Below are 26,316 nucleotides of genomic sequence, written 5' to 3' on the forward strand. Positions count from 1 at the left end.
TGAAGTCGCTCAGTCGTGTCGACTCTTAGCAACCCCATGGGCTGCAGCCTACAGCTATCTACAAATTTAATGCAATCCCTATCAAAATCCCAACAGCATGTCTTCTCAGAAATAATAAAATCTACCCTAAAATTTATACGGAATCTCAAGGGATACAAAATAGCCAAAACAATCTTGAAAAATGAGAACAAGGTTGGAGGTCTCACACCTCCTGATTACAAAACTTATAAAGCATAGTCATTAAAATTGGCTTGAAATGTGGTACTGGCATGAAGACAGACATACACACCAACGGAATAGAATAGGGAACCCAGAAATAAACCCTCACATATATGGTCAATGATGTTTGCACAGGTGCTAAGACCATCCAATGGGAAAAGGACAATCTTTTCTACAAATACTGCTAAGGAAAGCTGAATATTGACATGCCAAAGAAAGAAGTTAGATCCTAACTTTATACCCTGTACAAAAATTAATGCAAAATGAACCAAATTTCAAGAGGTAGCACTATAAAACTCTTTGAAGAAAGCGTGAGGGCTTTTTTTGGCATTATATTTGGAAATGATTTCTTGGGTATAACACTGAAAACACAGGCAACAAAAGTGAAAATTGGACGCCGTCGAAATTTAACATTCTTTTGCATCAAAGGACACAATCAACAGAATGAAAAGGCAATCTATGTAACGGAAAAAAATTGCAAATCATTTGTCTGTTAAGGGGTTAATATCCAGAATATATGAACCCCTGCAACTAAACAACAAAAATAAACAATGAAAAAATGGGTAAAGGGCTTGAATAGACATTCTCCAAAGAATAGCAAACAAGCTTATGAACAGATGCGCAACATCACTAATTATGATGGAAATGCAAATCAAAAGCACAATGAGGTATCACCGTATATCCAACTAGTGTTGACAAGGATGTGAAAAACATGGAACCCTTGTGCACTTCTGGTGGAATGTAAAACGATATGACCTCTAGGCAAAACAGTGTGGTAATTCCTCAAAAAAAAAAAAAAAAAGTAGAATTATAGTATCCAGTAATTCTACTTCTGAGTTGTTTTTGTTCAGTTGCTAGGTTGTGTCTGACTTTTTGTGACCCCATGGACCGCAGCACACCAGGCTTCCCTGTCTTTCACTGTCGTAGAGTTTGCTCAAATTCATGTCCATTGAGTTAATGACGTTATACAACCATCTCATCCTCTGCCTCCCCCTTCTCTTTTTGCCTTCAATCTTTCCCAGCATCAGGTCTTTCCAACAAGTTGGCTCTTCACATCATGTGGGCAAAATATTGGAACTTGAGCCTGAACTTCAGCATCAGTCCTTCCAATGAGTATTCAAGGTGGATTTCCTTTAGGATTGACTGGTTTGACCTCCTTGCTGTCCAGGGGACTCTCAAGAGTCTTCTCCAGCACCACAGTTCAAAAGCATCAATTCCTTGGCAGATTTCTTTATGGTCTAACTTCTGGGTTATATACCACTTTTGGGTATATGTAAAAAAAGATTGAAGTGAAGGTCTCAAAGATGTATATGTATATCGATGTCCATAGCAGCATTATTCACAATAGCCAAGAGGTGGAAGCAATCGAAGTGTCCATCAATAGATGAATGGATAAACAGCATGTGATATATACACACAAAGGAATATTTTTTTTACACAAAGGAATATTATTCAGCCTTAAATGGAAGGAAATGTTGACACATGCCACAACATGGATGAACCTTGAGGGCATTATGCTAAGTGAAATAAGCCAGTTACAAAAGGACAAATACTGTATGATCCCCCTTATTTGAGGTACTTATTAATACAATAGACAGTTCATAGGGACAGGAAGTAGAATGGCAGTTGCCAGCAGCTGTAGGAGACAGGAATGAGTAGTGGTCATGTAGAGTACAAAGTTTCAGTTTTGAAAGATAAAAAGGGTTCTAGAGATTGGTTAGCTAACAATGTGAATGTTTTTAACTCCACTGAACTAAATAGCCACTGAACTAAATAATTTAGCATAGTTAAGATGGGAACTTCCCTGATGGTCCGTGGCTAAGGCTTCGCACTCCCAATGCAGGGGACTCGGGGTCAGTCCCTGTTCAGGGAACTCGATCCCACATGCAGCAACTAGGACCTGCCACAGCCAAATAAATACTTTTTTAAAGAATCTAGTGCATCAGTCAGTTCAGTTCAGTTCAGTTGCTCAGTCGTGTCCGACTCCTTGCAACCCCATGAATCGCAGCATGCCAGGCCTCCCTGTCCATCACCAACTCCCGGAGTTCAATGAGACTCACGTCCATCGAGTCAGTGATGCCATAGATGTGATCAAAATTCAATGAGTCAACATATGGGGAAAAAAGAGGGGAAATGGTTAAGATGGTACCTTTTGTTAACTGGATTTTACCATGGTTTTTAACTTTTTTTTAAAGAAATAAAGCAAACAGAGGAGGGAGAGAGAGAGAGACAGCATGAAACTTGGGATCCAAACTTAGCTGCACCTGATAATCATTTGGAAATTTTTAAAAATACAGCACAGTCTCATTTTAATGCAAATTTGCAGTAACAAAATACAGGTATGACTAATGTTTAATTTATGCATAAAATTTCAAATAATGTGACTCCCTTGAGATTTTTAAAGTTAAACAAGAATCACAGTTTCAACTCGGAGGGAACAAGGGAACTATAAATGCCAGGTGGCAGTGTTAACATGAGTTGCAAACAGAAACATGGTGCTACTGTGGGAAAATACATCAAGAAATATACATTTTGCATTATGGCATGCTGTCAGGAATGTCACCCTCATGTAAACTGCACCATCTCTACTGAATCCTAGGCCCCTAGAGGAACAGTACGATTGGACATGTTTAGAGATGAATCCAAGCAGTTTGTATTTTTAAAAGCTCCCTGAGATTTCTAAGACTGATGGTGTGTGCATCAATGCTTGAAAACCAGTGGTCCTCCAGAAAGGAATAAGCACATTCATTCAGTTAAAAAAATTTATTTACACATATTATGGGCTAAGTTCTAGGGATATAAAATGAAGCAGAAATATAATGACCACATGGATCTTACATTCTAGTGAAGAAGTCAGGTGATTAAATAAGCAGTTACAATAAAGGATCCTACACCTATGATGTAGGACTTCCCTTGTGGCTCAGACGGTAAAGCATCTGCCTACAATGCAGGAGACCCAGGTTCGATGCCGGGGTCGGGAAGGTCCTCTGGAGAAGGAAATGGCAATCCACTCCAGTACTCTTGCCTGGAAAATCCCATGGATGGAGGAGCATGGTAGGCTACAGTCCATGGGGTCACAAAGAGTTGGACATGACTGAGCGACTTCACTTCTACACCTATGATGAGGCTTCCAGGTCATTGGAAACATACATCAGGCACTTCATTGAAGAGGGTGTATGAGCTGATACCCAGTGGTTGGAAAGAAACCACCTAACGAAGGAGGAAGAATATTTCGAGGGAATAGAGAATCCAATGAGACTCAGAGCAGAATAAAGAGCATTGAAGCCAAGTGACCGAAATGAGTTCAAAGTGGCTTAATTTCTGAGTAGCGAAGGCAAAGTGATGGGTAAAGCTATGGGATGGGCAGAGGCCAGTTCAGGACAGACCTGGTAAGCCTGTGGGGAGCTTGGCCCTCATCCTAAATAAAAGTGAGGGAAAAGGAGGATCTCTCTCTGATTGTAGCATGGAGTGTGCAATGGGTTGAACTGAAGGAGAGGCAACTGTGAAGACAAGCTCCCAGCAGCCGTGGTCCAGTTGAGAAGGAATGGAGACAAGTGTGGTCACAACAATAAGAAACTTAGGAGAAATAAACCTTGGTGATGAATTAGATGTGAAAGGGGAAAAGGAGATGTTAAGAGCGATTCCCAAGTGTCTAGCAATTGTGGTACCTTATGGTGATTATACAGTGGAAGTGACAATCAGATTCAAGGGGTTAGATCTGATAAGAGTGCCTGAAGAACTATGGACAGAGGGTCGTGACATTGTACAGGAGGCAGTAATCAAGACCATCCCTCAAAAAAGGAAATGCAAAAAGGCAAAATGGTTGTCTGAGGCCTTACAAATAGCTGAGAAAAGAAGAGAAGTGAAAGGCACAGGAGAAAACAAAAGATATGCCCATTTGAATGCAGAGTTCCAAAGAATAGCAAGGAGAGATAACAAAGCCTTCCTCAGCAATCAGTGCGAATAAATAGATGAAGACAATAAAATGGGAAAGTCTAGCAATCTCTTCAAGAAAGTTAGAGATACCAAGGGAACATTTCATGCAAAGATGAGCACAATAAAGGACAGAAATGGTATGGACCTGACAGAAGCAGAAGATATTAAGAAGTGGGGGCAAGAATACACAGAAGAACTGTACAAAAGAGATCTTTATGACCTAGATAACCATGATGGTGTGATCACTGACCTAGAGCCAGACATCCTGGAATGGGAAGTCAAGTGGGCCTTAGGAAGCATCACTATGAACAAAGCTAGTGGAGGTGATGGAATTCCAGTTGAACTATTTCAGATCCTGAAAGATGATGCTGTGAAAGTGATGCACTCAATATGCCAGCAAATTTGGAAAACTCAGCAGTGGCCACAGGACTGGAAAAGTTCAGTTTTCATTTCAATCCCAGAGAAAGGCAATGCCAAAGAATGTTCAAACTACCGTACAATTGCACTCATCTCAAAAGCTAGCAAAGTAATCCTCAAAATTTTCCAAGCTAGGCTTTAACAGTATGTGAACTGAGAATTTCCAGATGTTCAAGCTGGATTTAGAAAAGGCAGAGGAACAAGAGATCAAATTGCCAACCAGAAAAACATCTACTTTTGCTTTATTGACTGCACCAAAGCTTTTGACTGTGTGGATCATAATAAACTGTGGAAATTTTTAAAGAGATGGGAATACCAGACCACCTGACCTGCCTCCTAAGAAACCTGTATGCAGGTCAAGAAGCAACAGTTAGAATTGAACATGGAACAACAGATGGGTTCCAAACCAGGAAAGGAGTACATCAAGGCTGTATATTGTCACCCTGCTTATTTAACTTATATGCAGAGTACATTATGCAAAATGCTGGACTGGATGAAGCACAAGCTGGAATCAAGATTGCTGGGAGAAATCTCAATAACCTCAGATATGCAGATAACACCACCCTTATGGCAGAAAGCAAAGAAGAACTAAAGAGACTCGTAATGAAAATGAAAGAGGAGAGTGAGAAAGTTGGCTTTAAACTCAACATTCAGAAAACTAAGATCATGGCATCCGGTCCCATCACTTCATGGCAAATAGATGGGGAAGCAATGGAAATAGTGACAGACTTTATTTTGGGGGGCTCCAAAACCACTGCAGATGGTGACTGCAGCCATGAAATTAAAAGATGCTTGCTCCTTGGGAGAAAAGCTCTGACCAACCTAGACAGCATATTGAGAAACAGAGACATTACTTTACCAACAAAAGTCTGTCTAGTCAAAGCTATGGTTTTTCCAGTAGTCATATATGGATGTGAGAGTTGGACTATAAAGAAAACAGAGCACTGAAGAATTGATGCTTTTGAACTGTGGTGTTAGAGAAGACTCTTGAGAGTCCCTTGGACTTCAAGAAGATCTAACCAGTCAATCCTAAAGGAAATCAATCCTGAATATTCATTGGAAGGACTGATGCTGAAGCTGAAACTCCAATACTTGGGCCACCTGATGCAAAGAACTGACTCATTTGAAAAGACCCTGATGTTGGGAAAGATTGAAGGCAGGAGAAGAAGGGGATGACAGAGGATGAGATGGTTGGATGGCATCACCGATGCAATGGACATGAGTTTGAGGAAGCTCCAGGAGTTTGTGATGGACAGAGAGGCCTGGCGTGCTGCAGTCCATGGGGTCACAAAGAATTAGACACGACTAAGAGACTGAACTGAACTGACTGTGGTGATTGAGCATTGAGGGGAAGATGGGGCATTCATTAGGAAAGGCTGAACATTCAGCATCTGGTGTCCAGGATGCGGATGGTACCAGATTGGAGAAGTTTCTTCACTAGACAGTGACTGGCTGGCCTTTGAAACCTTGATTGTAGATGAGATTGCTTCAGTCATTGTCTGCAGGGTAATAAGAGAGTGGACTAGAAGAGAACCCTGGAAGGTACCAAGGAAGCCTTGGGAGGGTGTGGAGAGGTGGGAGGAAGCCCAGAGGAGTGTGCTGAGTTGGAAGCCAAGAAGGGTGTTTCAGGGAGGAACAGTCAGTGATGGTTTCCAAGAGTAAGATGAAGACCTGAAAGTGCCTATTTGATTCAGCAACAGAAGGTCTCTGGTAACCGATCTAGGGGTTTGGGTGAGTGGTGGGAGCAGACACTGAATTAGGGTGAGCTGAGGGTGAGAGAGGTGGTCATGGGGGACATGAGTGCCATGACTCTTCTAAAAGCTTGGCTCTGAAAGAGGGCTGGAGAGAGGGAAAGGGGTTGATGAGATGCTTGCTCTTGCTTTAGGTGGGGGAGCATTTTGTTAATATTAAGCTTGGTGAGGCTTCAGTTCAGTTCAGTTCAGTCCAGTCGCTCAGTTGTGTCCAACTCTTTGCGACCCCATGAATCACAGCATGCCAGGCCTCCCTGTCCATCACCAACTCCCGGAGTTCACTCAAACTCATGACCATCGAGTCGGTGATGCCATCCAGCCATCTCATCCTCCGTCGTCCCCTTCTCCTCCTGCCCCCAATCCCTCCCAGCATCAGATGGTGAGGCTTAGACATGTTTAATGGTGATGGAAAGGATCCAGAAGAGAAAGGGGGCCATTGGGAGTGTTCACTGAGGAGTGAGCCCAGGCTGCAGTTCAGTCAAACTTGAACTTGAGAGCATCACTTAATCTGTCTGAGTTACAGCATCTTTTTTTTAAAAGGAAAAAAGAAACACTTTATTTCCTTAAATATAAAGGGACAGAGAGGCCTGGTGTGCTGCACTCCATGGGGTCACAGAGTCAAACATGACTTAGCGCCTGAACAACAACAAAAACTTCATTGTGTCAGTTTAAAAGTTCCATGAGGATGCCATCCCATCCTCATGTCATGTCTGTGCCGTGGGCGGGCTCCATTGCACACCTGAGCTGGTCAGGCCCAGCTAGCCTTCACCTCCCCTGCTCCAGGCCCAGTCCACCAGAGTCAGGTCAGCAATGACTGGCATAGCATCTCTTTCTGCTGGGGTGTGAGACAGGTAGGGAACTGGCTGGTGCAGAAAATGAAGACATCCCCCTTCTTCATGGGGTTCTCTGGCAACATCCCCTTACCTGGCACCTTCTTGTAGTCCTTGGGGTGGACAATGTTACTGGCAGGGATGTTGAGCAGACAGTCATCTAGGGTCTTCACCTCCATGGAGTAGTGGGTCAGAGCCTTACTCAAGGAGATGGAGATCACAAAGAAGAGGTTGTCGTTCTCCCTGTGGAAGCAAGGGTGCAGTTTCTCCTTTATGATAAGATGATGTCAGCTGAGATGATGTTGGGATTCTGGTCCTCTTCCTTCTCGAAGGTGATACACGTGCCCTGCCTTCAACCAGGCTTTACGTCATCCGTGAGGATCTCGTCCCTGATGGTAGAGGAGTACCCATCCTCGTTCAGCACTCTTTGGGAGCTCTTAATTTTCTGAGTTCAGTCAAAGAATAGAGTAGGTTTTCTCTCTATCTATGGTTTTCAAACTGCACCCCTCAGAGCTGTCTCAGGACACTCATCGTGGCAGCTTCAGCCACAGCAACCTCTCATGCGTTTTCAAACAGTTTTTAGTTTTTAGCAACTTAATACTGATACATGTACATATCTTGGAAAAGCAAAATAACAGTAAAAGAATTATCATAAAAATAGCAACTCCTGCTCCACACCTGCTCACTCTCAGTCACTCCCAGTTCTTATGGATATTTATGACAGTTAGATGCATTGATTTCTGTTAGACCCCATCCCCTCTTCACCTGAGTCTGTCCTCTCATAATGCTATCCCAGTTTTTGGCTAATTATAAATGGGCAAATTTAACTCATTGACTGTCTCCTTTTACCAGGAACTCCGGTTTCTCCTGCCAGCAGTATTTGCCTGTTTTTATTGCCTTTACCTTGATTTCCATTAATGCTTGCTATTTTTTTGAAAACGTTCCACCACCTCGAAAATCTGTCAGCATGTTCCCTGTGCTGATTTAATGAGGAGCCTCCCCTCCCAGGGCCTCTGTGACTCCCTGGTCTGCCATCCCAGGACCAGTGTTCAGTCCTGCCTGTGTTGGAGCCTGTTCCCTGCTTCCCTGTCTTCCTCTTGCTTGGTTTACACCCTGGTTTTAATGTAACCCATCCTTCTGTAGCTTGCAAGACCGTGTTTTGAGCACTGCCTAACTGAGGATATGTCTATTTCATTCTCACATTTGATGGATGGATGGTTGGCTGATTTTAGAATTCTGACTTGAAAAATATTTTCCTTGAAAAATTGTTAAGGCCATTATTGCCTGGCTGTCTGATGCTATTATGATTTCCTATCCTTTAGCCCCAGGGCTTCCCAGATATCTCAGTTGGTAAAGAATCCTCCTTTAATGCAGGAGACCCCAGTTCAATTCCTGGGCTGGGAAGTTCCCCTAGATAAGGGATAGGCTACCCACTCCAGTATTCTTGGGCTTCCCTTGTGGCTCAGCTGGTAAAGAATTCATCTTCAATGTGGGAGACCTGGGTTCAATCCCTGGGTTGGGAAGATCTCCTGGAGAAGGGAACAGCTACTCACTCCAGTATTTTGGAATGCTGTATTAGTTTCAGGTATATGGGCTTCCCAGGAGGCACAGTGGTAGAGAATCTACCTCCCAGTGCAGGAGGCACAAGAGACTTTGGTTCTATCCCTGGGTCTGGAAGATCCCCTGGAGAAGGAAATGGCAACCCACTCCAGTATTCTTGCCTAGAAAATTCCATGGACAGAGGAGCCTGGTGGGTTACAGTCCATGGGGTCTCAAAGAGTCAGACACTGAGTCAGACTGACTGAGAGTCAGACTGAGCAATTGAGCGCATCCTTTGGCCAGTTTTATTTCTCTAGGGAGCCTTAAGTCTTATCTTTATCCCTTTTTCGCCACAAGTATATGCCTTGTCATGGTTTTTCATTCATTTTGCTTGGTACTTGATCAGCCTTTTCATTATGAAGACTCACATCCTATAGTTCCAAAAAACTTTCTTGAATTATTTGTTTTGTAATTTCCTCCATTTCATTTTTTCCATTTTCTCTTTCTAATGTTCTTTTCAGTTCAATATTAGACCTTCTAGCTTGACCTTCTCATTTTATCTTTTTTTTTTCCTTTGTTTTTCTCTCTCACTCTCTCCCACTCCTTGAGATTAATCAACTTTATATTCTAACTCTTCTGTTAATTTTTTTTAATCCAGTTTTTTTTCTTTTTTTTAAATTTTATTTTATTTTTAAACTTTACAAATTGTATTAGTTTTGCCAAATATCAAAATGAATCTGCCACAGGTATACATGTGTTCCCCATCCTGAACCCTCCTCCCTCCTCCCTCCCCATACCATCCCTCTGGGTCGTCCCAGTGCACTAGCCCCAAGCATCCAGTATCGTGCATTGAACCTGGACTGGCAATTCGTTTCATGCATCATATTATACATGTTTCAATGCCATTCTCCCAAATCTTCCCACCCTCTCCCTCTGCAACAGAGTCCATAAGACTGTTCTATACATCAGTGTCTCTTTTGCTGTCTCGTACACAGGGTTATTGTTACCATCTTTCTAAATTCCATATATACGTGTTAGTATACTGTATTGGTGTTTTTCTTTCTGGCTTACTTCACTCTGTACAATAGGCTCCAGTGTCATCCACCTCATTAGAACTGATTCAAATGTATTCTTTTTGATGGCTGAGTAATACTCCATTGTGTATATGTACCACAGCTTTCTTATCCATTCATCTGCTGATGGACATCTAGGTTGCTTCCATGTCCTGGCTAGTGCTGTGATGAACATTGGGATACATGTGTCTCTTTCCTTTCTGGTTTCCTCAGTGTGTATACCCAGCAGTGGGATTGCTGGATCATAAGGCAGTTCTATTTCCAGTTTTTAAGGAATCTCCACACTGTTCTCCATAGTGGCTGTACTAGTTTGCATTCCCACCAACAGTGTAAGAGGGTTCCCTTTTCTCCACACCCTCTCCAGCATTTATTATTTGTAGACTTTTGGATCACAGCCATTCTGACTGGTGTGAAATGGTACCTCATAGTGGTTTTGATTTGCATTTCTCTGATAATGAGTGATGTTGAGCATCTTTTCATGTGTTTGTTAGCCATCTGTATGTCTTCTTTGTAGAAATGTCTATTTAGTTCTTTGGCCCATTTTTTGATTGGGTCATTTATTTTTCTGGAGTTGAGCTGTAGGAGTTGCTTGTATATTTTTGAGATTAGTTGTTTGTCAGTTGCTTCATTTGCTATTATTTTCTCCCATTCTGAAGGCTGCCTTTTCACCTTGCTGATAGTTTCCTTTGATGTGCAGAAGCTTTTAAGTTTAATTAGGTCCCATTTGTTTATTTTTGCTTTTATTTCCAATATTCTGGGCGGTGGGTCATAGAGGATCCTGCTGTGATGTATGTCAGAGAGTGTTTTGCCTATGTTCTCCTCCAGGAGTTTTATAGTTTCTGGTCCTACGTTTAGATCTTTAATCCATTTTGAGTTTATTTTTGTGTATGGTGTTAGAAAGTGTTCTAGTTTCATTCTTTTACAAGTGGTTGACCAGATTTCCCAGCACCACTTGTTAAAGAGATTGTCTTTAATCCATTGTATATTCTTGCCTCCTTTGTCAAAGATAAGGTGTCCGTATGTGCGTGGATTTATCTCTGGGCTTTCTGTTTTGTTCCATTGATCTATATTTCTGTCTTTGTGCCAGTACCATACTGTCTTGATAACTGTGGCTTTGTAGTAGAGCCTGAAGTCAGGTAGGTTGATTCCTCCAGTTCCATTCTTCTTTCTCAAGATAGCTTTGGGTATTCGAGGTTTTTTGTATTTCCATACAAATTGTGAAATTATTTGTTCTAGGTCTGTGAAGAATACTATTGGTAGCTTGATAGGGATTGCATTGAATCTATAAATTGCTTTGGGTAGTGTACTCATTTTCACTATATTGATTCTTCCAATCCATGAACATGGCATATTTCTCCATCTATTAGTGTCCTCTTTGATTTCTTTCACCAGTGTTTTATAGTTTTCTATGTATAGGTCTTTAGTTTCTCTAGGTAGATATATTCCTAAGTATTTTATTCTTTCCGTTGCAATGGTGAATGGAATTGTTTCCTTAATTTCTCTTTCTGTTTTCTCATTATTAGTGTATAGGAATGCAAGGGATTTCTGTGTGTTGATTTTATATCCTGCAACTCTACTATAATCATTGATTAGTTCTAGTAATTTTCTGGTGGAGTCTTTAGGGTTTTCTATGTAGAGGATCATGTCATCTGCAAATAGTGAGAGTTTTATTTCTTCTTTTCCAATTTGGATTCCTTTTATTTCTTTTTCTGCTCTGATTGCTGTGGCCAAAACTTCCAAAACTATGTTGAACAGTAATGGTGAAAGTGGGCACCCTTGTCTTGTTCCTGACTTTAGAGGGAATGCCTTCAATTTTTCACCATTGAGGATAATATTTGCTGTGGGTTTGTCATATATAGCTTTTATTATGTTGAGGTATGTTCCTTCTATTCCTGCTTTCTGGAGAGTTTTTATCATAAATGGATGTTGAATTTTGTCAAAGGCTTTCTCTGCATCTATTGAGATAATCATATGGTTTTTATTTTTCAATTTGTTAATGTGGTGTATTACATTGATTGATTTGTGGATATTGAAGAATCCTTGCATCCCTGGGATAAAGCCCACTTGGTCATGGTGTATGATCTTTTTAATGTGTTGTTGCATTCTGATAGCTAGAATTTTGTTAAGGATTTTTGCATCTATGTTCATCAGTGATATTGGCCTGTAGTTTTCTTTTTTTCTGGGATCTTTGTCAGGTTTTGGTATTAGGGTGATGGTGGCCTCATAGAATGAGTTTGGAAGTTTACCTTCCTCTGCAATTTTCTGGAAGAGTTTGAGTAGGATAGGTGTTAGCTCTTCTCTAAATTTTTGGTAGAATTCAGCTGTGAAGCCGTCTGGACCTGGGCTTTTGTTTGCTGGAAGATTTTTGATTATAGTTTCAATTTCCGTGCTTGTGATGGGTCTGTTAAGATTTTCTATTTCTTCCTGGTCCAGTTTTGGAAAGTTGTACTTTTCTAAGAATTTGTCCATTTCTTCCACGTTGTAGTCTCTTATGATCCTTTGTATTTCTGTGTTGTCTGTTGTGATCTCTCCAGTTTCATTTCTAATTTTATTGATTTGATTTTTCTCCCTTTGTTTCTTGATGAGTCTGGCTAATGGTTTGTCAATTTTATTTATCCTTTCAAAGAACCAGCTTTTGGCTTTGTTGATTTTTGCTATGGTCTCTTTTGTTTCTTTTGCATTTATTTCTGCCCTAATTTTTAAGATTTCTTTCCTTCTACTAACCCTGGGGTTCTTCATTTCTTCCTTTTCTAGTTGCTTTAGGTGTAGAGTTAGGTTATTTATTTGACTTTTTTCTTGTTTCTTGAGGTGTGCCTGTATTGCTATGAACTTTCCCCTTAGGACTGCTTTTACCGTGTCCCACAGGTTTTGGGTTTTTGTGTTTTCATTTTCATTCGTTTCTATGCAAATTTTGATTTCTTTTTTGATTTCTTCTGTGATTTGTTGGTTATTCAGCAGCGTGTTGTTCAGCCTCCATATGTTGGTATTTTTAATAGTTTTTCTCCTGTAATTGAGATCTAATCTTACTGCATTGTGGTCAGAAAAGATGCTTGGAATGATTTCTATTTTTTTGAATTTACCAAGGCTAGATTTATGGCCCAGGATGTGATCTATCCTGGAAAAGGTTCCATGTGTGCCTGAGAAAAAGGTGAAATTCATTGTTTTGGGATGAAATGTGCTATAGATATCAATTAGGTCTAACTGGTCTATTGTATCGTTTAAAGTTTGTGTTTCCTTGTTAATTTTCTGTTTAGTTGATCTATCCATAGGTGTGAGTGGGGTATTAAAGTCTCCCGCTATTATTGTGTTATTGTTAATTTCTCCTTTCATACTTGTTAGCATTTGTCTTACATACTGCAGTGCTCCTGTGTTGGGTGCATATATATTTATAATTGTTATATCTTCTTCTTGGATTGATCCTTTGATCATTATGTAGTGACCATCTTTGTCTCTTTTCACAGCCTTTGTTTTAAAGTCTATTTTATCTGATATAAGTATTGCTACTCCTGCTTTCTTTTGGTCCCTATTTGCATGGAAAATCTTTTTCCAGCCCTTCACTTTCAGTCTGTATGTGTCCCCTGTTTTGAGGTGGGTCTCTTGTAGACAACATATGTAGGGGTCTTGTTTTTGTATCCATTCAGCCAGTCTTTGTCCTTTGGTTGGGGCATTCAACCCATTTACATTTAAGGTAATTACTGATAAGTATGATCCCGTTGCCATTTACTTTATTGTTTTGGGTTCGAATTTATACACCGTTTTTGTGTTTCCTGTCTAGAGAATATCCTTTAGTATTTGTTGGAGAGCTGGTTTGGTGGTGCAGAATTCTCTCAGCTTTTGCTTGTCTGAAAAGCTTTTGATTTTTCCTTCATACTTAAATGAGATCCTTGCTGGGTACAATAATCTGGGCTGTAGGTTATTTTCTTTCTTCATTTTAAGTATGTCTTGCCATTCCCTCCTGGCTTGAAGAGTTTCTATTGAAAGATCAGCTGTTATCCTTATGGTAATCCCCTTGTGTGTTATTTGTTGTTTTTCCCTTGCTGCTTTTAATATTTGTTCTTTGTGTTAGATCTTTGTTAATTTGATTAATATGTGTCTTGGGGTGTTTCGCCTTGGGTTTATCCTGTTTGGGACTCTCTGGGTTTCTTGGACATGGGTGATTATTTCCTTCCTCATTTTAGGGAAGTTTTCAACTATTATCTCCTCAAGTATTTTCTCATGGTCTTTCTTTTTGTCTTCTTCTGCTGGAACCCCTATGATTCGAATATTGTAGCGTTTAATATTGTCCTGGAGGTCTCTGAGATTGTCCTCATTTCTTTTAATTCGTTTTTCTTTTATCCTCTCTGATTCATTTATTTCTGCCATTCTATCTTCTAATTCACTAATCCTATCTTCTGCCTCTGTTATTCTGCTATTTGTTGCCTCCAGAGTGTTTTTAATTTCATTTATTGCATTATTCATTATATATTGACTCTTTTTTATTTCTTCTAGGTCCTTGTTAAACCTTTCTTGCATCTTCTCAATCCTTGTCTCCAGGCTATTTATCTGTGATTCCATTTTGATTTCAAGATTTTGGATCAATTTCACTATCATTATTTGGAATTCTTTATCAGGTAGATTCCCTATCTCTTCCTCTTTTGTTTGGTTTGGTGGGCATTTATCCTGTTCCTTTATCTGCTGGGTATTCCTCTGTCTCTTCATCTTGTTTAAATTGCTGATTTTGGGGTGTCCTTTCTGTATTCTGGCAGTTTGTGGAGTTCTCTTTATTGTGGCATTTCCTCGCTGTGTGTGGGTTTGTACAGGTGGCTCGTCAAGGTTTCTTGGTTAGGGAAGCTTGTGTCAGTGTTCTGGTGGGTGGAGCTGTATTTCTTCTCTCTGGAGTGCAATGAAGTGTCCAGTAATGAGTTATGAGATGTCTATGGTTTTGGGGTGACTTTGGGCAGCCTGTATCTTGAAGCTCATGGCTGTGCTCCTTTGTTGCTGGAGAATTTGCCTGGTATGTCTTGCCCTGGAACTTGTTGGCCCTTGTGTGATGCTTGTTTTCAGTGTCGGTATGGAGGCGTTTGATGAGCTCCTGTCAATTAATGTTCCTTGGAGTCAGGAATTCCCTGGAGTCAGGGTTTGGATTTAAGCCTCCTGCTTCCAGTTATTGGTCTTATTTTTACAGTAGTTTCAAAACTTCTCCTTCTATACAGCACCAATGATAAAACATCTATGTTAAATATCAAAAGTTTCTCTACCGTGAGGGTCACCCAGAGAGGTTTACAGCGTTATATGGAGAAGAGAAGAGTGAGGAGGGAGTTAGAGGTGACCCGAATTAGATGAGGTGGAGTCAATAGAGGAGAGAGTGGGCTATTCAGTAATCTCTTCCTTATGTGCACTCCACAACTGGACCGCTCAGAGTTGTTCACAGAGTTATACAGAGAAGAGAAGAAGGAGGAAGGTGGCAGAGGTGGCCAGGAGGATAAATGGGAGGAATGAAAAGGAGGGAGACAGATCCAGCCAGTAATCAGTTCCCTAAGTGTTCTCCACCATCTGGAACACACAGAAATTCACAGAGTTGGGTTGAGTAGAGAGGGGTTAGGGAGGAGACACAGACGACCTGGTGGAGAAAAAGGAGAGTCCAAAGGGAGAGAGCAGTTAAGCCAGTAATCTCGCTCCCTAGTGAAAAATGGGTACTGAAGATTGGGTTCTTAATGGTACAAAATTGGTAACAAATACATAAAAGCAAAAATTAAAAATCTAGAGTAGAGTTTGGAATTTTAAAAATACGATGTTAAAGAAAAGAAGAAGGAAAAGAAAGAGAGAAAAAACGAACAAACAAAAACAAACAAGGTCGCGAAAATTATAAAGAAAAAATAGGTACAAAATTGATAACTAATACCAAAAAGCAGAAGTTAAAAATCTAGAGTAGAGTTTGGAATTTCAAAAATACAATGTTAAAAAAAAGAAGAAAAAGAAAGAGAGAAGAAAAAAAACCAAACAAACAAAAACAAACAATGTCGCAAAAATTATAAAGAAAATACAGGTACAAAATTGATATCAAATACCAAAAAGCATAAATTAAAAATCTAGAGTAGAGTTTGGAATTTCAGATATACAATGTTATATAAAAGAAGGAGAGAAAGAAACAGAGAAAAAAAAAAGTCACAGAAATTATAAAAAAACTATAGGTACAGAATTGATAACAAATACCAAAAAGCTAAAATTAAAAATCTAGAGTAGAGCTTGGAATTTCAAAAATACAATGGTAAAGAAAAGAAAAAAAAAAAAAACAAGGTCAAAAAATTATAAAAAATATATATATGAAGTTTGCTGAAGAAAAAAAAATAGGGTCTTTTTTTTTGCAAAGTAATAGGTTATAAAAGTGAAAATTAAAGGAATAATAGAGGACTTAAATTTTTTAAAAAAAATTTAAAAAAAAAAAAAGAAAGAAAGAATGATCGTAAAAATAGTAAAAATATAACGAGGACTTTCTCTGGTTTTTTTGTGAGTATTGTGGGTTCAGCTCATTTTTGGCTAGTTTCTTGGTCCGACTTTTATTTCTGAAGATCTATAAGCCCCTTCCTATGTAGTCGGTAGTAACCACAGGGTTTTAATCTATTGCCTGTAGCTTTCAAGGCGGTTCCCTCTGTTATAGCTTCTTCTGTTTGCTGGACTCTTCAGTGTCTGGTTTCTGCCCTGACACAAAGGGGAAGGTGGAGGACACTTTTTTTTTTTCTTTTTAGGCTCACTTGTTCAGTCGCGCTGTGGGGAAGGGAGGGAGGGATGCTGCAAACAAGTAACACTGGCGTGTGCTCGCAGTGCCTCAGCCACACTGGGTCTGCCCCCGCTCACGGCGCATGTAGCCTCCCTGCCCACACTGCTCGGGCTCTAGGTTGTTCCGCTGGGAACCATCCGAGGCTGGCCCTGGGCTGTCTGCACCTCCCAGGTCCAAGCCGCTCAGGTTCAGGCACTCGGGTAGTCCTCAGAGGCGCAGACTTGGTTGGGCCTGCGTTTTGTGCCCTTCCCAGGTCCGAGCAGCTCCGGTGATGAGGTGTTTGGCGAGCGCGATTGCTGCGACTTATCGCCTCCCCGCCACTCAGTTATCTAGGTGTACAACCAGCGCACCTTCTCAGGGAGATGTTGACCGTCCAGACCCCCAAGAAGTTTTAGTTAGCAAAGAAGCCTGCTTACAGTTTTATAGATAATGTCTCTCTGGGGCTGCGAATGCCCCCTTCCGGCTCTGGCTGCCTGTCACGGAAGGGGGATGGTCTGTAGCCGGCTATCTCTGTTCAGTCCTTTGTTCCGTGCACGGGCCTGGCGGTGTCTTAGGTTAGGACTGGCTTTTCGCGTGATGATAGATATCCCACAGTCTGGTTTGCTAGCCCAAATTATTTCGCTCAGATAGCACTCAGGGTATTCAGGCCAGGTCCTTACTCTAAGCAATGCGGCCCACGCCGCACCTCCCTGCCCAGGCCCCTCTTGCTAATGGCATGTGCAGGCGTCTGTGCTGCTTCTCCACTGGGTGAGTTACCACAGGGCTCGCAATGTGCAGGTTTTAATTGTTTATTTATTTTTTCTCCCTGTTATGTTGCCCTCTGTGCTTCCAAAGCTCGGCACAGATTCGGCAGTGAGAAGGTTTCCTGATGTTTGGAAACTTCTCTCTTTTTAAGACTCCCTTCCCGGGACGGAACTCTGTCCCTCCTTCTTTTGTCTCTTTTTTTGTCTTTTATATTTTTTCCTACCTCCTTTCGAAGACTTGGGTTTCTTTTCTGGGTGCCTGATGTCCTCTGCCAGCATTCAGAAATTGTTTTGTGGAATTTACTCGGCTTTTAAATGCTCTTTTGATGAATTTGTGGGGGAGAAAGTGTTCTCCCCGTCCTACTCCTCCGCCATCTTGGCTCCTCCCCCTTCTGTTAATTTTTTAAATGTGGCTACTCTATATTTAATTTGAAAAATTACTGCCATTTTTATAACCATTTATTATTGTGTCACGGATACAATTTCTTCTCTTCTCTCTCTATGGATGTTACCTCCTCCCTAACCCAAACTGTATGAATCCTAACTATCCTTCAATTTTGTTGTTGTTGTTATTTAGTTGCTAAGTCATGTCCAACTCTTTGTGACCCCCTGAACTATAGCCTTCCAGGCTTTTCTATGCATGGGATTTCCCAGGAAAGAAAATCCTTTTTTTGGATTCCTTAGAATTGGGAAATCCTTATCCAGGGGATCTTCCCAGTCAGGGATCAAACTTAATCTCCTGCTTGGTAGGCAGATTCATGATCACTGAACCACCTGGAATGCCAACTATCCTTCGAGGTTCAACTCACAACTTTATCTTTTAGGAGACCTTCTCCAATCAGTCCAACTCTTGCCACTAGATAGGAATTCTATAACACTATTATATTCCACGCTACTTAATAGGTAATTTTATTTAAACTTGCATTACTTCCTTTTGAGGAATCAGTCTTATCTCCCCAATTTTACCATAATCTTTCAAAAAGAGGGACTATTTACTTGTTTTGTATCAGCTACAGTGCCTTGTCTAGAATTGTGACTGTAACAAGTGATAAGCAGATGCTTATTGATTTGACTTAAATGATAAGCCATCCTTATCCCACCAAACCAACCTATCCCAGTGAGAGTTCTTTAAAGAGCACCAAGAACATAGGTATTTTTAAAATTACTTAAGTGTAGAACTTACAGATTTTTATAGCTTTCCCTGTCTTTCGCAGTGTTTCAGCTCAGTTCAGCCGCTCAGACGTGTCTGACTCTTTGCGACCCCATGGACTGCAGCACACCAGGCCTCCCTGTCCATCACCAACTCCCAGAGTTTACTCAAACTCATGTCCATTGAGTCAGTGATGCCATCCAACCATCTCATCCTCTGTCATCCCCTTCTCCTCCAGCCTTCCATCTTTCCCAACATCAGGGTCTTTTCAAATGAGTCAGCTCTTTGCATCAGGTGGCCAAAGTATTGGAGTTTCAGCTTTAGCATCAATCCTTCCAATGAACACCCAGGACTTATTTCCTTTAGGGTGGACTGGTTGGATCTCCTTGCAGTCCAAGGGACTCTCAAGAGTCTTCTCCAACACCACAGTTCGAAAGCATCAATTCTTCTGCACTCAGCTTTCTTTATAGTCCAACTCTCACATCCATACGTGACTGCTGGTAAAACCATAGCTTTGACTAGACAGACCTTTGTTGGCAAAGTAATGTCTCTGCTTTTTAATATGCTGTCTAGGTTGGTCATAACTTTCCTTCCAAGGAGTAAGCGTCTTTTAATTTCATGGCTGCAGTCACCATCTGCAGTGATTTTGGAGCCCCAAAAAATAAAGTCAGCCACTGTTTCCCCATCTATTTCCCATGAAGTGATGGGACCAGAGGCCATGATCTTAGTTTTCTGAATGTTGTTTCATCTACACCTAATTCAGCAGTGATATTTTAGCGAATTCCTTTTATTAAGTGTTCCTTGAAGCTCTCAACATAAATTTCGTAGAAAAGCACAGTCATACTTTTCTCAGTCACACTTCATTGATTTAGGAAATATTTAATTGAATTATGCACTTGAACAACCAAGAACAGTGGACACAAGCAGGATTGGAAGCAAACACATTGAAATCTTGGCCAACATGATTTAGGCTGGTAGGACCTGAAGGGCTTGGGTATGCTAAGGAGTAAGTTGCCAGCTTCAGGCCTTTGTCCTGCCAGGAATGAATGGTGTTAGACTGTTGTGTCAGCCAAGTGGAAGCACTCAAGAGAGTGTCTACTATCCTCTATTCTTGGTGTACCAAGAAGAGGTCTTTGGCAGAAATGGATTTGTGCTCATCATCTATCTTGGGTTCCTTTCCTATCAAGGGTGTATGTGGGTCATATACCCAAGCCAGCTGACATGGCTTAGTACATAGTCTTTGATCTGAAAACAACTCAGGTTTACTGACTCAGGGGCCAATCATCTTAGTCTCATTTGAACCAAAATCTACCCACCTGATCTGTAATCCCCTGACCATGAATCCTCAAAGGGCCAACAGAGCTCTGCTGGGCCTAGAAATCATGCCTTTTCCATCTCTGGGATGTAGTCCCACTCTGAGTGTGTGCTTAGTCATGTCTGACCTTTGCAACTCCATTGACTGTAGCCCAGAAGTCTTCTCTGTCCTTGGGATTTTCCTGGCAAGAATACTGGAGTGGGTTGCTGTTTCCTACTCCAGGGAATCTTCCCAACCCAGGGATCGAACCGGCATCTCTTGCACCTCCAACACTGGCAGGCAGATTCTTTACCAATGCACCATCTGGGCATTCTCTCCTCCTTACTTCCGATCGGCAGCCTGCACTGTTCACGTTCATTACCCAGCCATACTTGTTCCCCATCTGCCACTTCAACAGCCATTGCACTTCGGATGAGTCAAACATAAATTCTCAGAGAGGAGATATCTGAGTTGACTTTGTATGGCCCCCTGCCACAACATGACTCATTTTTTATAATAGGGGAAACTTGGAAATCCTCCTTGTGTTACGTTCCCTTTGGAAGGCTAACCTCTAAGTTTAATTCCAAGGTGTATGTGCTCAGTCACGTCCAACTCTTTGCAACCCCATGGACTGTATCTCGCCAGGCTCCTCTGTCCATAGAATTTCCCAGGCAAGAATATTGGAATGGCTGGCCATTTCCTATTCCAGGGGATCTTCCTGACCCAGGGATCGAACCAGCAACTCTTGCATCTCCTGTTGTAGGAGGCATATTCTTTACCACTGTGCCACCTGGGAAGCCCACTGATATTAATGACATTAAAAAATACTTGTCTTTCCTACTGATCATACTCAAGGGACTGACATCACTTTTTTGTGAGCCTTCATGATCACAAACATGAAGGAAGCTGCCCCTGGTCACCATCCCTGATAAAAGGAAGTGGTTGTTCAATCGCTCAGTCATGTCCAACTCTTTACAATCCCATGCCTGCCTCATACCAGGCTTCCCTGTCCTTCACTATCTCCTGGAGTTTGCTCACATTCATGTCCATTGAGTTGGTGATGCTATCTAACCCATCTCATCCTCTGCCGCCTTCTTCTCCTTTTGCCTTCAGTCTTTCTCAGCATCAGTATTTTTCAATGACTCAACTCTTTGCATCAGCTGGCCAAAGTACTGGTGCTTCAGCTTCAGCATCAATCCTTCCAATGAATCTTCAGAGTTGATTTCCTTTAGAATTGACTGGCTTATCTCCTTGCAGTGCAAGGGACCCTCAAGAGTCTTCTCCAGCACCTCAGCTCAAAAGCATCAATTCTTTGGTGCTCAGCCTCCTTCATGGTCCAACACTCACATTGGTACAAGACTACTGGAAAAGCCATAGTTTTGATTATATAGATCTTTGTCAGCAAAGTGATATCTTTGCTTTTTGTCATAGCTTTCCTTTCAAGAAACAAAGGTCTCTTAATTTCATGGCTGCAGTCACCGTCTGCAGTGATTTTGGAGCCCAAGAAAATAAAATCTGTCACTGATTCCACTTTTTCCCCTTTTATTTTTCATGAAGTGATGGGACTGGATGCCATGATCTTAGTTTTTTGAATGTTGAGTTTTAAGCCAGTTTTTTAACTCTCTTCTCTCACCCTCATCAAGAGGCTCTTTAGTTCCTGTTCACTTTCTGCCATAAGGGTGGTATTATCTGCATATCTGAAGTGTTTGATATTTCTCCCAGCAATCTTGATTCCAACTTGTGCTTTATCCAGTCCAGCATTTTGCATAATGTACTCTGCATATAAGTTAAATAAACAGGGTGACAATATGGGAGAAATCCCAATAACCTCAGATATGCAGATGACACCACCCTTATGGCAGAAAGTGAAGAGAAACTAAAAAGCCTCTTGATGAAAGTGAAAGAGGAGAGTGAAAAAGTTGGCTTAAAGCTCAACATTCAGAAAACAAAGATCATGGCATCTGGTCCCATCACTTCATGGCAAATAGATGGGGAAACAGGGGAAATGGTGTCAGACTTTATTTTTGGGGGCTCCAAAATCACTGCAGATGGTGACTGCAGCCATGAAATTAAAAGATGCTTACTCCTTGGAAGGAAAGTTATGACCAACCTAGATAGCATATTCAAAAGCAGAGACATTACTTTGCCAACAAAGGTCCATCTAGTCAAGGCTATGGTTTTTCCAGGGGTCATGTATGGATGTGAGAGTTGGATTGTGAAGAAAGCTGAGCAGTGAAGAATTGATGCTTTCGAACTGTGGTGTTGGAGAAGACTCTTAAGAGTCCCTTGGACTGCAAGGAGATCCAACCAGTCCATCCTAAAGGAAACCAGTCCTGGATGTTCATTGGAAGGACTGATGCTAAAGCTGAAACTCCAATACTTTGGCCACCTGATGCGAAGAGCTGACTCATTGGAAAAGACTCTGATGCTGAGAGGGATTGGGGGCAGGAGGAGAAGGGGACGATAGAGAATCAGATTGCTGGATGGCATCACCAACTCAATGGATATGAGTTTGAGTGAACTCCAGGAGTTGGTGATGGACAGGGAGGCCTGGTGTGCTGTGATTCATGGGGTCACAAAGAGTCGGACACAACTGAGTGACTGAACTGAACTGAACTGATACAGCCTTGACGTACTCCTTTCCCAATTTGGAACCAGTCTGTTGTTCCATGTCTGGTTCTAACTGTTGCTTCTTGACCTGCATACAGGTTTCTCAAGAGACAGGTAAGGTAGTCTGGTATTCCCATTTCTTTAAAAATTTTCCACGATTTATTATGATCCACACAGTCAAAGGCTTTCGCATAATGAATGAAGCAGAAGTATATGTTTTCCTGGAATTCCCTTGCTTTCTCTGTAATCCATTGGATTTTGGCAATTTGATCTATGGTTTCTCTGCCTTTTCTAAACCCAGCTTGTACATCTGGGAGTTCTCTTTTCATATTCTACTGAAGGCTAGCTGAAGGATTTTGAGCATAACCTTACTAGCGTGTGAAATGAGCACAATTGTCCGGTAATTTGAACATTTCTTTGGAACTGGAATGAAAACTGACTTTTCCAGTCCTGTGGTTACTGCTGAGTTTTCCAAATTTGCTGGCATATTGAGTGCAGCACTTTAATGCACCATCTTTTAGGATTTGAAACAGCTCAGCTGGAATTACCATCACCTCCACTAGCTTTGTCTGTAATGATGTTTCCTAAGGCCCAGTTGACTTTGAACTCCAGAATGTCTGGCTGGCTCTAGGTGAGTGACCACACCATCATAGTTCTCTGGGTTATTAAGATCTTTTTTGTATAGTTCTGTGCATTCTTGCCATCTCTTCTTAACCTCTTCTGCCTCTGTTAGGTCCTTACCATTTCTGCTCTTTATTGTGCCCATTCTTGCATGGAATATTCCTTTGGTATCTCTAATTTTCTTGATTATATCTCTAGTCTTTCCCATTCTGTTGTTTTCTTCTATTTCCTTGCATTGTTCATTGAAGAAGGCCTTCTTATCTTTCCTTGCTCTTCTCTGGGAAGAAGGAAGACTTTTGCAAATAGGGGCTGGAGAAAAGTGCATGGAAAGTGCAACTGAACTATTGTATGAAAATTAAAGGGCAAACAGAAATATCATGTCAATTAGATGAAAGTTCCGTTCATAGAAAGCCAAAATGGAGTCAATGCAGTTGAAATGGTTTCTCGGTAAATTTAGTGATTTGACTGATTTGCCTGTTGCTGGTTTAGAAGCAGCACAGAGTTCAGCAAACAGTGATGAGCTTTCTGTTTCTTCTATGGATGTAATGAACAAAGGCAAGTTGCATTTTAGATTGATGGAAAGAACAATCAAATTACATTTACAATTGCATCCAATCCCCTTTGACTTTTGTTTTCATTTTTCTCCTTGATTGTGGCATTTTCATGTTATTAATAGGTGGCCTGGGCTGTGGCTGTTCTCCACCTTAGTGTATTTGACTTGTTCTAGTTCCATCTTTTCTCCCCTCCTCACTTGCTGGTATCTGGGCCACACTGGGCCCTGCTGTGAGCTTGGGCTGTGATGGCTATGGGAGCATTCCTCTCACGTCCCTCTCCTTGGCCTGGCTCATCCAGCCCAGCAGAATGATGCTTTCTGCTCCTGGGCAGGGCAGCGGGCAGCTGTCTGCAGAGCCAGCCACTTAGTCCTCTGTTCACACCCTCTGCCCCCCACCTCCTCCCCTCCATCCACTTCTGCCTGAGCAAGGTTGGCTTTCTTTTTCTCAAGCAGTTTTTCAAATACCAGTGATCCTTCCCCTAGATTCTGGAAAGGTGATGTTGGAAACCGTTTGTATGCAGGTGTTTCCTCATCTTCTCTCTTAAGCCACTGAGCTCTTGGATCTGTTCATCCTTCTTGTGATCACCTCTCAGATGACGTGGGGAGAGGACCTTCCACACGTGAAATGACCAACTAAAAAGGCCCTCATGGAGAAAATGTACAGTTAACACTGTACATTTTGATAAAATAGATAAAATAGACAAAATGTATTAGATGTGCCCAAGAAATGAATGCCACTCCCTGATCCCAGAGACAACTTCATTTGGAGGCAAATTTTTTAAAAATATGTTTTGGGGAGTTCTCTTTGAGTGTCCAGGCCCCTGAGAAGTAAGGCCTAGAGACTTCCTGGTCTAGAGACTTCCTTCTTTTACTAACCAAGGAGCAGGATCCCTTAGGTGGTCACCGTGGAACTGGGGCTTCTTCAGATCAAATGGTTCCACCATGACCTTCTCCGAAACCAACCATTCCATACCCAACATGGGCCAAAGGAATCATCCACAGTGGCCAGTCCTTGTGCTGGGAGCCTCGTGCAGTGCTTTCTTCAGTGGACTAGGTCGAAGGGCTTTGGTAGAAAGACGTTGCTAAAATATAATAATAAATAAAAGGACTCCACCCCTTCCTGCATCTGCTAAAAACAAACAAACAAACAAAACTGGGTAGAGGGGGATAAAAATGATCTGTCTCAACCCAAGAATATAATAACACTGCCTCTCTTTCCTTGTTTTAGGGAATGCTGTCGATTTTTTGGAGACAATGGCTTGACTTTGAACGTGTTTTTTACCAAGGCAGCACCCTTTGGTGTTCTTTGGACACTCACAAACTACCTGTACTTACATGCAATAAAGAAAATAAACACTACGGATGTCTCCGTATTGTTCTGCTGCAACAAAGCTTTTGTGTTCTTGCTCTCATGGATCGTTCTCAGGGACAGGTTCATGGGAGTGAGGGTAAGTTCCTTATTCTCTGTCTTCCTCCCTCACTCAGTCACGCCAGCCAAAACCTGCCCATCGGCTTGCTTAACTCCATGTGCTGGACCGTTCAGCCTAAGCTGCTAACCACTCTCCTTCTGATTTGCAGCAGAAAAGGAGCCCAGCCAAGGGCCAGGCTCCTGGGGTGCCTTGCAAACCTTCTTGCTTGCGAACCATTCTAGACAAGCATTCATTAAAGCACCTTTCATTTCAAGCATTTCAACAAGCATTCCCTAAACTGCGTGCCGGTTGGGGTCCCCCTTAGGGAAGGGGTGATGTATTCAGCCTGCTTCTCACAGTCCCTGCAGCCCAGAGCCCTCAGCTAACACTGCCATAACACTGATATCTAAAACTAAATGTCCTCATCCACGTGGACATGCCCTCTTGGTGGGCCGTTTATCTGGACGGTGCCTTCAATGCCCAAGTGGGCCAGACACACTTAGAAAGTGAAAGTCGCTTAGTCGTGTCCGACTCTTTGCGACCCCATGGACTGTAGCCCCCCAGGCTCCTCTGTCCATGGGGATTCTCCAGGCAAGGATACTGGAATGGGTTGCCATGCCTTCCTCCAGGGGATCTTCCCAACCCAGGGATCGAACCCAGGTCTCCTGCATTGCAGGTGGATTCTTTACCAACTGAGCCACCAGGGAAGCCCAGTTCAAATTCTAAACACACTTAAGACCCACTTAAGCACAGTTCAAATTTTGGAGGGACAGTTTCACTTGCTTCAACCCCAGAGGAAGGGAGAATGAAATGATACCCCTTGAATTACCTCTCATTGTCACCTCTGAGACTGAGTAAATTCCCTTAAAATAGAGTGAAATTTATCTAGTCATATTTTAGAACAATTATGTGAAATATGATAAATGTGCTATCAAACATGAGCCTACAGATAGAGGAGTCCACCCAGGATGAAAGGAATAGGTGACATTTAGCCTTGGAAAATGGCAACCCACTCCAGTATTCTTGTCCGGACAATTCCATGGATAAAGGAGCCTGGCAGGCTACAGTCCATGGGGCTGCAGAGTCAGACACGACTAAGGAACTGAGCAGACCCTGTGACAGAATCCTGTTGCCTTCTGCTTGTTGCCCTCTGGTGGCCAGAAGCTACCACTGCCCCACTATCACTTCGTCACAAACAGAGACAGAAATGATTTGACCAGGCTAGATCTCTGGTAGTCAGAATGCATCACTTACCCCTTCTTGCACCCTCAGAACATGTAGGAAGGCCAGGAAGCTAAGAGTCCTTTTGGACAGCAGTCCCATTAGAGGGAACCCTGCTGGCACCCCGCAAAGGGGCAGATTCCAGGCTCTCTCCTTGTGTCCTTGGCTCACTGTCCTGGGAACAATGACATCA

At 41.9% G+C, this 26,316-nt stretch overlaps 1 protein-coding gene and 1 pseudogene across 2 annotated transcripts in view; one reads left to right on the forward strand and one right to left on the reverse strand.

Moving 5' to 3' along the window:
• SLC35F3 (solute carrier family 35 member F3) overlaps nucleotides 1–26,316 on the forward strand; it is a 434,652-nt gene that overhangs the window by 391,400 nt on the left and 16,936 nt on the right. For both annotated transcript variants that reach the window (NM_001192935.2, XM_005226233.5), the window contains one exon: nucleotides 24,722–24,941. In NM_001192935.2, the coding sequence (NP_001179864.2) occupies nucleotides 24,722–24,941 (220 nt within the window). The remainder of the gene's footprint in view (nucleotides 1–24,721; nucleotides 24,942–26,316) is intronic.
• Nucleotides 7,123–20,112, reverse strand: LOC104976172 (dnaJ homolog subfamily B member 13-like; annotated as a pseudogene).

The sequence above is a fragment of the Bos taurus genome, chromosome 28 (genome assembly GCF_002263795.3).
Source record: "Bos taurus isolate L1 Dominette 01449 registration number 42190680 breed Hereford chromosome 28, ARS-UCD2.0, whole genome shotgun sequence".
NCBI classification, from domain to species: Eukaryota; Metazoa; Chordata; class Mammalia; order Artiodactyla; family Bovidae; genus Bos; species Bos taurus.